The sequence below is a fragment of the Excalfactoria chinensis genome, chromosome 2 (assembly GCF_039878825.1).
Source record: "Excalfactoria chinensis isolate bCotChi1 chromosome 2, bCotChi1.hap2, whole genome shotgun sequence".
Classification (NCBI taxonomy): Eukaryota; Metazoa; Chordata; class Aves; order Galliformes; family Phasianidae; genus Excalfactoria; species Excalfactoria chinensis.
In genome coordinates, this window is record NC_092826.1 from 966,399 (window position 1) to 979,322 (window position 12,924).

A 12,924-nucleotide genomic window follows, 5' to 3' on the forward strand; every position below is an offset into this window, starting at 1 on the left:
GAATGCTCTTTCCACTTCACCCACTAGAAAGACATGGCTCTACAAAATGAACATCTTGGGCCTAAAAGGGATCCAAAAAATCCTGTCTCAAACATGACACCAACAAGAGCACTGGTGGGCAGCATATAGAATATATTTCATCACATATTATCTGCACTATTATAAAGAAAGTCAAAGAGTACAATTGCACTGCTGAAGTCCAGTCAGGAATAGCAGGTTGTCCACAATCAGATCCAGTCATAGAATCATAGAGCCACCAAGACTGGAAAAGACCCACAGCATCAACCAGTCCAACCCAACACCAACAGATCTCACTAAACCATGACCCTCTACACAACATCCAAATATTCCTTGAACAACTCCATGGACAGTGACTCCACCACCGCCCTGGGCAGCCCATTCCACTGTCAGACCACGGTTTCAGAGAAGTCTCGTTTCGTAAAGTCCAGCCTGAACCTCCCCTGGCACAGCTGGAAGCTTTTCTCTCTAGTCCTATCACAAGTTACACGAGAGAAGAGGCCGACCCCCAGCTCACTACAAGCTCCCTTCAGGTAGTTTTAGAGAGCAATAAGGACTCCCCTGAGCCTCCACTTCTCCAGACTGAACCATCCCAGCTCCCTCAGACACTTCTCATCAGGCCTCTGCTCCAGACCCCACACCAGCTTTTTTGCCCTTTTCTGAATACATTCAATGGCCCCAGTGTCTTTCTTGCACTGAGGGTCATAAAACTGGACGCAGCTCTCGAGGTGAGGCCTCACCAGGGTGGAGTACAGAGGGATGATCACTCCCCTGTTTGTTATGCAACCTTGCTGCTGGCTCATGTTCAGCCAACCATCATCTAATACCCCCATGTCCACTTCCTCTATGCAGTCTTCTAAGCACTCTGCCTCAATCCTGTAGCATTGCCTCAAGGTGTTGGGGCCAACGTGCCGTACCAGGCACTTGGTCTTGTTGAACTTCATCCCATTGGATGCAGCAACGCTACCCAGCCTTTGTAGACTGCAATGTAGGGCCATCCTTCCCCTTGTCTTGTACCGCTGAAGCCAAAGCTGAGCACAGTACTTGACGCAAGTCCACACCAGCACAGAGCAGAGTGGGACAACCAGACTCTCTCCTACCGGCACTTCTCATCTCAATGCACCCCAGGCTGCGGTCAGCCCTTTTGGCTGCAAGGGCACAAAGCTGAAACAGACTCATCTTGACATCAACCAGAACCTTCAGATCTCTTTCAGTGGGGCTGCTCTTAAATCTCTCATCCCCAAACACCTGGATATCTCCTACGTATCCGCACACCATGCGCTGAATCAAGCTCTTGCTCTTATTCAACTTCATGACATTGGAGATGGCCCAGTCCTTGGGTCACTCAAGAGCTCTCTCCAGTGCTTCCCTAATACTGAGAATCAACCGCTCATCAATAGTCAGTGTCGTATCAAACTATTGTATGCATTTGAATCCTGCATCCAGATCATTTAATACACCAGTGAAGAAGACAAAACCAAAAATGTAAGACTGAGGAATCTGACATGACTGGAATCCTTACAAGTAAAAGTCTTTGTGTTGTGCTTGGAAGCCACCAGTTCACTCCACATATCATGTATTTGCCTAGATATATGCTGGAAAATTTCTCCAGAAAGATATGGTAAAAAAGACTATGAATAACTTTGCTGAAGATCATAGAAAATACGCCTATTAGGTTCCCTTAGTGAACAACATGGGTGTTCATCTCAGAAAAGGATGTGCCACCATTTCAAAGGAAGAATAACTAGAATGCCAAGATCAAGCTTCCATGGATATTTGGAACTGGCAGCTCCTAAAACAACAAAGGCAAAGTGCACATAGCACAAGTGCTGAGCGATGACCTCACTGTCAGCACTGCTCCCTTCTGTGTTTGGCCACTGCTTCCGCGTGCCATGACACGAACATGCAACATCGCTCCTTTGGCCTCCAATATTCTCACTTGAAAGGTGCCGCTGCTGTCAACAGGACACAACCTCAAGAGAAGGACGCGAAAAGGCAGAGTTCCTGGAAGGAGAACACACAACCCATGACTGGCAACACTACGTGATGCAAGAGCTGCACGCTGCACAATGCTGCCATGCGCAGAGGCTCTCTCCAAGCCCTCGGGCACTCACACAGCAGCATAAAAGCCGGCCCTGCACCTCGCTCCCTCACACCCTTCCCCTGACACCTTCTCCTCTGTGCTCCTCCAGGTGAGCCTGCACCCTGCTCCTTTCTTCCACTGACCAATCTTACCCAGCTCTGCACCCATCCTAGGCCCCCAGACTCCCCCATCACCCCCCGCTCACCCAACTCCTTCTCTTCCAGGGACCCTCCACCCCACAGCCATGTCCTGCTACGATCTCTGCCACCCCTGCGGACCCACCCCGCTGGCTAACAGCTGCAACGAGCCCTGTGTCAGGCAGTGCCAGGACTCCCAAGTCGTCATCCAGCCTTCCACCGTGCTGGTCACCCTGCCGGGACCCATCCTCAGCTCCTTCCCCCAGAACACCGCCGTCGGATCCTCCTCATCAGCTGCCGTGGGCAGCGCCCTCAGCGCCCAGGGAGTGTCCATCTCCTCCGGCGGCTTCGGCTTCGGAGGCCTGGGCTGCTTCAACGGCGGGAGAGCCCGCTACCCCTGCTAAGGGCCTGCGCCCACACCATGACAGCAACCACCTGCACCCTGCAAGGCGCCTCAAGCACTCAGGAGGTTCTTCTCTGAATCCTCTTCTTTCTCTGGAAGGACGCTGATGGTCATGCTACACGCACTTGCAGACATGGCTTGTTTTTTCTCTTGGTGCTCCTTCCTTGTCATGTATTTTCCACAATAAAGATCTCTTGCATGCCAGACTCAGATTTCTCCCCCTTCTTTACTCAGCAAATGCCCTTCACAATTCTCCCACTCCAAAACACAGCTCAAGAGCCTGTTACGGTGGGTCCAAGTGGACCTCCCCTGACAAGGATGGTACCTGCAAGGACAGCTGGGGCATCAACTGGGCTTCCAGCTCATCACACAACACCTGTGGTTGAACAATCAGTTTCTGGGCACAACAAGGCCCCTCTGCCCATGCCCTCTCAAACCACCTCTCCATGGCTGCACACCCCATCAGGATTCTCCCTCCATGACAAACAAAGCACAGTCACAGAATCATTTACCTCTTAGGGAACTTGCAGTGACCACGCAGAACGACTGCCCTGCTCAAGCACACTCAGGTACAGCTGTCAGACAAGGAACACATCCAGTCAGACCTTCAGTGCCTGAAAGGACTGCACAAATGATTCTGCTGGGTGAGCTGTTCCACTGCTTGTCCCCCTCACAATGGAAAGAGCTCCCTTTATCAGCCAAGGAAGGTTCACATTCAGTGCTGCCCACTGTGCTTTGACCTGGCAGCCAACAGTGATGCAAAGGTGCTGGCTCACTTTTCATCCTCCCCTAACAGCCAGGATTTATACACAATGATAAGATTTGCCAAGAACATCCTTGAGTCCTGGTTCAAAACTGCATGCTCTCTCAGCTTCTCCACATCCTATGGGGATTCCAGGCCCATCCGCACTGGGATAGCCTTGCACTGGAATTGCTCCACTGTATCCATGCATGTCTTCCATCTAAGAAACATAATCCTGAACCATCACTGTGGAACAGAACTCAAGGAATACATCCTCCAGTGTGCTAGCAATGCTCTTCCCAATGGCCTTCTAGAGAACGGGAGCCTCTTTTGCTGCCTCACCGTCACCTTGCTCACCAACAGCAACACCAGGTCTTCCTCAGCAAAGCTGGCTCCCACGCTCTGATTTGTATTCTTCTGTGTTACCGTTTCCAACTGCAGGACTTCACTTTGCCCTTCCGCTGCTTCAGGATGTCCCTCTCTGACACACAAACCAGCCTCCCCACATCCCTCACAAAGATGGACTGTTCACCTGGGGCATCAGCTGCTCCTTCCCATCTTCCAGCATTCACAAACTCACTGGGATCACTACCACCACCCGGCATTTTAATGCAGATGTAGAAGTGTGTTGGCCTCACTACCAAGTCTTGACACAATCACAACACCCCACTCCACTGTGGCCTTCAACCACTTTCAAGTCCACCTCAGCATCCACATCTGAGATCATGTCATGGGAGGAAGCCTTCATGCCTTGACCAAAGGTAAGACATTCAACTGCCACAGCTTCCCATCATCCATCGTGTGGATCAGTGTAGAAGGATCTGAAGAGGCATTGTAGACCCACAACTTTCTAAGAGGATTTCCTTCATCTCCATGCTAGTGACTAACATCAGGTCGACCAGCCTGCAGTTTCTCACAGCTTCCTTCTTCATTTCTTGAAGGCAAGAGTGGCATGAGACTTCCATTTCTCAGGCAATATTCCCATCCCTCATGACCTTACAGGACCAACTGAAATGGCCTTACAAAGGCATGATTCTATGAGAAAAATGGGTAGCATATGCAGCATATCACGGGATAGCGAGAAAGGCTGAAGAACACCTCGTGATGTGGGATGAAAGCAGGGAAGGAGGGAATGGGATTCGAGTGAATCAAGCAGAACAGGCACAGCTGGGAAGCCTGGAGCAGCTTACTAAGGACGCCAGGAGATGCGGTACCCACCTGACAGAGCGACAAACCACCACGCACAAGAGCCACGCGGTGACCTCAGTCCTGATAAACACCACTCACACTTTCAGCATGCACTGACTGAAATACCATTCCCACTTGAACAGCGCCGACAGGGTCAAAGGAACACAACCACAAGAGAAGGAAAGGAAAAGGAAGCACTGCGGGAAGACACAAACACATCATCTCATGACTGGTCAACTTTTGGCATGCAAGAGCTGCATGCTGCACAATGCTGCCATGCGCAGAGGCTCTCTCCAAGCCCTCGGGCACTCACACAGCAGCATAAAAGCCGGCCCTGCACCTCGCTCCCTCACACCCTTCTCCTGACACCTTCTCCTCTGTGCTCCTCCAGGTGAGCCTGCACCCTGCTCCTTTCTTCCACTGACCAATCTTACCCAGCTCTCCACCCCTCCTCTGCACCCAGACTCCCCAACACCCCCCGCTCACCCAACTCCTTCTCTTCCAGGGACCCTCCACCCCACAGCCATGTCCTGCTACGACCTCTGCCGCCCCTGCGGACCCACCCCGCTGGCTAACAGCTGCAACGAGCCCTGTGTCAGGCAGTGCCAGGACTCCCAAGTCGTCATCCAGCCTCCCGCCGTGCTGGTCACCCTGCCGGGACCCATCCTCAGCTCCTTCCCCCAGAACACCGCCGTCGGATCCTCCTCATCAGCTGCCGTGGGCAGTGCCCTCAGCGCCCAGGGAGTGTCCATCTCCTCCGGCGGCTTCGGCTTCGGAGGCCTGGGCTGCTTCAACGGCGGGAGAGCCCGCTACCCCTGCTAAGGGCCTGCGCCCACACCATGACAGCAACCACCTGCACCCTGCAAGGCGCCTCAAGCACTCACGATGCTCCTCTGTGCCACTGATGGCAGCACATGGCATCAGCAGCCAGGGCTCCTCTTTCCGTGGCACAAAACAAGCAAGCAGGCCATGCTGTCAGGAAACTTGACTGCAGTAATGTTCTTTCTTTGCACTTGAAATTGTGTTCCTTCTACTGGTGATCACCAAGTGGATCCTTCCTTTCAGTGTGTTTCTCTCAATAAAGATCTCTTGCATGCCAGCCTCAGATTCCTCCTCTTCATTCCCATGCTTAATGCCCTTTCCACTTCACCCATGAGAAAGACCTGGCTCTAGAAACTGTCATGTCTGTTCCAAAAGGGCCCCAAATCCTCTTGTCACAACCATGTCATCAACAAGACCATTGATGGCTAGCAGACAGCATTCATCTCATCACATATTACTTGCACATGTACAAAGAAAGTCAAAGAGTACTACTGCTCTGCTCAAGACCATTCAGAAATTGCAGGCTGTGCACAATTAGATCCAGTCCCAGCACCTAGGTTTCTAATGAAGATACTGAACAGCACTGACCTCACTTCCCACTCTTGGTCTATACAGCTATGAACTCACCGATTCAACACTGTCACTCACCTCAGACCACTGAACCCCTGCATTCAACCATGTTTAAGATCACCTCGGTGCCTGCTTATGCGAGCAGTTCAAAGATACTTTGCCTATGAGCACATGCTCGTAGGAAGCCTCAAAGCCATGAGCCAGCAGTGTGCCCTTGTAGCCAAAAAGGCCAATGGCATACTGGGGTGCATTAAAAAGAGAGTGTCCAACAGGTCGAGGGAGGTGATCCTCCCCGTCTACTCTGCCCTGGTGAGGCCTCATCTGGAATACTGTGTCCAGTTCTGGGCTCCCTAGTACAAAAAGACAGGGATCTCTTGGAAAGAGTCCAGCGGAGGGCCACAAAGATGGTGAAGGGCCTGGAGCATCTCCCCTACAATGAGAGACTTAAGGAACTGGGTCTGTTTAGCCTTGAGAAAAGAAGGCTGAGAGGGGACTTGATCCAGGTTTATAAATACCTGAAGTGTGGGAGCCATAGTGGCGAGGCTGGTCTCTTTTCAGTAGTGCGTGGGGACAGGACTAGGGGCAATGGGCTGAAACTTCAGCATAGGAAGTTCCGTACGAATGTGCGCAAGAACTTCTTTACAGTGAGGGTGACGGAGCACTGGAACAGGCTGCCCAGGGAGGTGGTGGAGTCTCCTTCTCTGGAGATATTCAAGACCCGCCTGGACGCCTACCTGTGTGACGTGGTGTAGGGAGCCTGCTTTGGCAGGGGGGTTGGACTCGATGATCTCTAGAGGTCCCTTCCAACCCCTACAATTCTGTGATTCTGTGATTCTGTATCCCCACTCCAGGCACTGAATGAAGTTCTTCCTCTCATTCAACTTCGTGCCATTGGTGATGGCTCAGCCCTCTGGACTCTCCAGAGATCTCTCCATGGCTTCCTTAATACTGCAAGCCAGCTACTCGACCCTATTCAGTATCATAAACAAACTTCTTATTCTATACGCATTTGAGTCCTGCATCCAGATGGTTTAGTACAACATGGAAGAGGACAGGTTCAAAACTGGAAGACTGGGGAATCTGACACCAGACTGGGTGTGTTCACGGATGTAAGTACAAAAAATAAGACTTTGGGCCAGGCTTCTAAGCCACCAGTCCACTCCACATACTACGTATTTGCCTAGATATAAGCTGTGGAACTTCACCAGAAGAATATGGTGAAAAACACAGTGAATAACTTTGCTGAAGATCACAGAAATTACGACCATTAGGTTCCCTTAGTGAACAACATGGGTATTCATCTCAGAAAAGGAAGTTTCTTCATTTCAAAGCAAGAATATCTAGAATGCCCAAAACAGGCTTCCATGGATATTTCGAACTGGCAGCTCCTCCAACAACAAAGGGACAAACCACAGTACACAAGTGCCAAGCGGTGACCTCACTGACAACACTGCTCCCTTCTGTGTTTGGCCACTTCATCCTCATACCCTGACAGGAACGTGCAACCTTGCTCCTTTGGGCTCCATTATTCGCACATGAAAAGTGCCGCTGCTGTCAACAGGACACAACCTCAAGAGAAGGACGCGAAAAGGCAGAGTTCCTGGAAGGAGAACACACAACCCATGACTGGCAACACTACGTGATGCAAGAGCTGCACAATGCTGCACAATGCTGCCATGCGCAGAGGCTCTCTCCAAGCCCTCGGGCACTCACACAGCAGCATAAAAGCCGGCCCTGCACCTCGCTCCCTCACACCCTTCTCCTGACACCTTCTCCTCTGTGCTCCTCCAGGTGAGCCTGCACCCTGCTCCTTTCTTCCACTGACCAATCTTACCCAGCTCTCCACCCCTCCTCTGCACCCAGACTCCCCCAACACCCTCCGCTCACCCAACTCCTTCTCTCCCAGGGACCCTCCACCCCACAGCCATGTCCTGCTACGACCTCTGCCGCCCCTGCGGACCCACCCCGCTGGCTAACAGCTGCAACGAGCCCTGTGTCAGGCAGTGCCAGGACTCCCAAGTCGTCATCCAGCCTTCCACCGTGCTGGTCACCCTGCCGGGACCCATCCTCAGCTCCTTCCCCCAGAACACCGCCGTCGGATCCTCCTCATCAGCTGCCGTGGGCAGCGCCCTCAGCGCCCAGGGAGTGTCCATCTCCTCCGGCGGCTTCGGCTTCGGAGGCCTGGGCTGCTTCAACGGCGGGAGAGCCCGCTACCCCTGCTAAGGGCCTGCGCCCACACCATGACAGCAACCACCTGCACCCTGCAAGGCGCCTCAAGCACTCACGACGCTCCTCTGTGCCACTGATGACAGCACATGGCATCAGCAACCATGGCTCTTCTCAGGGCACAATACATGAAAGCCTGAAACAACATCAGACCATGCTGTCTGGGAACAAGAGTGCAGTATCTTTCTACTTTCTTTGCACTTGAAATTGTGTCTTTTCTTCTTGTGATCTCAAAGTAGATCCTTCCTTTACACTATTTTTCACAATAAATTCTCACGCATGGCAACTTGAGATTCCTCGTCTTCATTCCTTTTCTTAATGCACATTCCACTTCAGACACTACAAAGCTATGGCTCTACAAATAAACATCTTGTGTCCAAAGGGCCCCAAAACCTTCTGTCACAACCATGTCACCAACAAAAGCGCTGGTGGCTACAAGACAGCATTCATCTCATCTCATATTACATACTCTTTTACAAAGAAAGACAAATAGTACAATTGCACTGCTGAAGTCCAGTCAGAAATAGCAGGCTGTCCACAATCTCATACATTCATAGAATCATAGGGTCATAGAATCACCAAGGTTGGAAAAGACCCACAGCATCACCCAGTCCAACCCAACACCTACAGATCTCACTAAACCATGTCCCTCAGCACAACGTCCAAACATTCCTTGAACACTTGCAGGGTTGGTGACTCCATCGCTGCCCTGGGCAGCCCATTCCCCTGCCTGAACAGTGATTCAGAGAAGCAGTATTTCCTAACGTCCAGCCTGAACCTCCCCAGGTGCAGCTGGAAGCCATTCCCTCTAGTCCTATCTCCAGTTACACGAGAGAAGAGACCAACCTGCAGTTCATCACAGCCTCACTTCAGGTAGTTATAGAGAGCAATGAGGCCTCCCCTGAGCCTCCTCTTCTCAAACTGAAACAACACAGCTCCTTCAACTGCTCTTCATAAGGTCTGTGCTCCAGACCTCTTATCTGATTCATTGCCCTTCTCTGAACACACTCCAGGGCCTCAATGTCTTTCTTGCTTCAATGGGCCCAAAACTGGACACAGTACTTGAGGTGCAGCCTACACTTGGTGGCGTACAGAGGGATGATGACTTCCCTGCTCCTGCTGACAACACTAGTTGTGACACAAGCCAGTATGCCTTCTTGGATATACAGGCACATTGCTGGCTCATGTTCAGTCAAGCATCAGCCAATACCCCCAGGTCCATTCCCTCCATGCGGTATTTCAACCAATCTGCCCCAATCCTGCAGCATTGCCTGGTGGTGTTGTGCCCAAACTGCAGAACCCGGCACTAGCTATTGTTGAACTTCATCCCTTTGGCTGCAGCAACGCTACCCAGCTTGTGTAGACTGCTATGTAGGATCATCTTTCTCCTTGTCTTGAACTGCTGAAGCCAAAGCTGAGCACAGTACTTGAGGCAAGTCCACACCAGCACAGAGCAGAGGGGGACAACACAGCTCTTTCCTACTGGCAGTTCTCATCTCAATGCACCCCTGGGTGCGGTCAGCCCTTTTGGCTGCAAGGGCACAAAGCTGAAACAGACTCATCTTGACATCAACCAGAACCTTCAGATCTCTTTCAGTGGGGCTGCTCTTAAATCTCTCATCTCCAAACACCTGAATATCTCCTACGTATCCGCACACCATGCGCTGAATCAAGCTCTTGCTCTTATTCAACTTCATGACATTGGAGATGGCCCAGTCCTTGGGTCACTCAAGAGCTCTCTCCAGTGCCTCCCTAATACTGAAAGTTAACTGCTCATCAATTGTCAGTGTCATATCAAACTTTTGTATGCATTTGAATCCTGCATCCAGATCATTTAGTACAACATGGAAGAGAAAAGCTCCAAAACTGGAAGACTGCGGAATCTGACACACGTCCGGCATCCTTACAACAAGAATAAGTCTTTGAATTGTGCTTGGAAGCCACCAGTTCACTCCACATATCATGTATTTGCCTGGATATATGCTGGGGAGTTTCTCCAGAAGGATATGGTAAAATAGACTATGAATAACTTTGCTGAAGATCATAGAAAATACGCCTATTAGGTTCCCTTAGTGAACAACATGGGTGTTCATCTCAGAAAAGGAAGTTCCATCATTTCAAAGGAAGAATAACTAGAATGCCAAGATCAGTGTTCCATGGATATTTTGAACTGGCAGCTCCACCAACAACAAAGACACAAAGCACATAGCAGAAGTGCCGAGTAATGACCTCACTGTCAACACAGCTCACTTCTGTGTTTGGCCACTGCTTCCGCGTGCCATGACACGAACATGCAACATCGCTCCTTTGGTCTCCAATATTCTCACTTGAAAGGTGCCGCTGCTGTCAACAGGACACAACCTCAAGAGAAGGACGCGAAAAGGCAGAGTTCCTGGAAGGAGAACACACAACCCATGACAGGCAACACTACGTGATGCAAGAGCTGCACGCTGCACAATGCTGCCATGCGCAGAGGCTCTCTCCAAGCCCTCGGGCACTCACACAGCAGCATAAAAGCCGGCCCTGCACCTCGCTCCCTCACACCTTTCTCCTGACACCTTCTCCTCTGTCCTCCTCCAGGTGAGCCTGCACCCTGCTCCTTTCTTCCACTGACCAATCTTACCCAGCTCTCCACCCCTCCTCTGCACCCAGACTCCCCCAACACCCCCCGCTCACCCAACTCCTTCTCTTCCAGGGACCCTCCACCCCACAGCCATGTCCTGCTACGACCTCTGCCGCCCCTGCGGACCCACCCCGCTGGCTAACAGCTGCAACGAGCCCTGTGTCAGGCAGTGCCAGGACTCCCAAGTCGTCATCCAGCCTTCCACCGTGCTGGTCACCCTGCCGGGACCCATCCTCAGCTCCTTCCCCCAGAACACCGCCGTCGGATCCTCCTCATCAGCTGCCGTGGGCAGCGCCCTCAGCGCCCAGGGAGTGTCCATCTCCTCCGGCGGCTTCGGCTTCGGAGGCCTGGGCTGCTTCAACGGCGGGAGAGCCCGCTACCCCTGCTAAGGGCCTGCGCCCACACCATGACAGCAACCACCTGCACCCTGCAAGGCGCCTCAAGCACTCAGGTGGTTCTTCTCTGAATCCTCTTCTTTCTCTGGAAGGACGCTGATGGTCATGCTACACGCACTTGCAGACATTGATTTTTCTCTTGGTGTTCCTTCCTTCTCATGTATTTTCCACAATAAAGTTCTCTTGCATGCCAGACTCAGATTTCTCCTCCTTCTTTACTCAGCAAATGCCCTTCACGCTTCTCCCACTACAAAGACATGGCTCAAGAGCAGTTTATGGTGGGTCCAAATGGGACCCATAACCTCCCCTGACAAGGATGGTACCGGCAAGGACAGCTGGGGCATCAACTGGGCTTCCAGCTCATCACACAACACCTGTGGTTGAACAATCAGTTTCTGGGCACACCAAGGTACTTCTGCCCATGCCCTCTGAAACCACCTCTCCATGGCTGCACACCCCATCAGGATTCTCCCTCCATGACAAACAAAGCACAGTCACAGAATCATTTACCTCTTAGGGAACTTGCAGTGACCACGCAGAACAACTGCCCTGCTCAAGCACACTCAGGTACAGCTGTCAGACAAGGAACCCATCCAGTCAGACCTTCAGTGCCTGAAAGGACTGCACAAATGATTCTGCTGGGTGAGCTGTTCACTGCTTGTCCTCCTCACAATGGAAAGAGCTCCCTTTCTCAGCCAAGGAAGGTTCACATTCAGTGCTGCCCACTGTACTTTGTCCTGCCAGCCGACAGTGATGCAAAGGTGCTGGCTCCCTTTTCATCCTCCCCTTAACATCCAGGATTTATACACAATGATAAGATTTGCCGAGAACACCCTTGATTCCTGGTTCAAAACTGCGTGCTCTCTCAGCTTCTCCACATCCTAAGGAGGCTCCAGGCCCATCAGCACTGGCATAGCCTTGCACTGGAATTGCTCCACTGTATCCATGCATGTCTTCCATCTAAGAAACTTTAACCTGAACCATCATTTTGGAACAGAACTCAAGGAATACATCCTCCAGTGTGCTAGCGATGCTCTTCCCAATGGCCTTCTAGAGAACGGGAGACTCTTTTGCTGCCTCACCATCACCTTGCTCACCAACAGCAACACCAGGTCTTCCTCAGCAAAGCTGGCTCCCACGCTCTGATTTGTATTATTCTGTGTTACCGTTTCCAACTGCAGGACTTCACTTTGCCCTTCTGCTGCTTCAAGATGTCTCTCTCTGACACACCACCCAGCCTCCCCACATCCCTCACAAAGGTGGGCTGTTCACATGGGTCATTAGCTGCACCTTCCCATCTTCTAGCATTCACAAACTCTCTGGGATCACTACCATCACCCAGGTTTTCTTTCCCGATGTTGTGCTGTGCTGTCTGCACTACCAAGTCTTGACACATTCACAACATTCCACTGGACTGTTGCATCCATCCACTTTCAAGCCCACCTCAGAATCCACTTTGACAGTTTCTCTGGAATCATGACATGAGAGGAAGTTCCTATGCCTTGACCAAAGTCAAGACAGTCAACTGCCACTGCTTCCCATCATCCATCACTGGACCAATGTAGAAGAAACTGAGGTGGCTCTGTAAATCTATGGCTTTAAGGGAGATTTCCTTCACCTCCATGCTAGTGACAAATATCAGGTCGACCAGCCTGAAGTTTCTCATGGCTTCCTTCTTCATTTCTTGAAGGCAAGAGTGGGATGAGACTCTTCCATT

General features: G+C 51.4%; 1 protein-coding gene and 3 pseudogenes across 1 annotated transcript; all 4 read left to right on the top strand.

The window, feature by feature from the left end:
- Positions 1–2,345: 2,345 nt before the first annotated feature.
- Positions 2,346–2,642, top strand: LOC140249215 (feather keratin 1-like). Its single transcript, XM_072330612.1, has one exon. The coding sequence runs from the start codon at positions 2,346–2,348 to the stop codon at positions 2,640–2,642; it is 297 nt and encodes a 98-aa protein (XP_072186713.1).
- A 2,196-nt stretch (positions 2,643–4,838) lies between these two features.
- LOC140248643 (feather keratin 1-like) lies at positions 4,839–5,393 on the top strand (annotated as a pseudogene).
- A 2,212-nt stretch (positions 5,394–7,605) lies between these two features.
- LOC140248526 (feather keratin 1-like) lies at positions 7,606–8,186 on the top strand (annotated as a pseudogene).
- Positions 8,187–10,645: 2,459 nt separating this feature from the next.
- On the top strand, positions 10,646–11,201 carry LOC140248513 (feather keratin 1-like; annotated as a pseudogene).
- The last annotated feature ends 1,723 nt before the right edge of the window (positions 11,202–12,924 follow it).

Coding starts and splice junctions, on each gene's coding strand:
- LOC140249215 (XM_072330612.1), top strand. CDS start 2,346: ATGTCCTGCTACGATCTCTGCCACCCCTGCGGACCCACCCCGCTGGCT.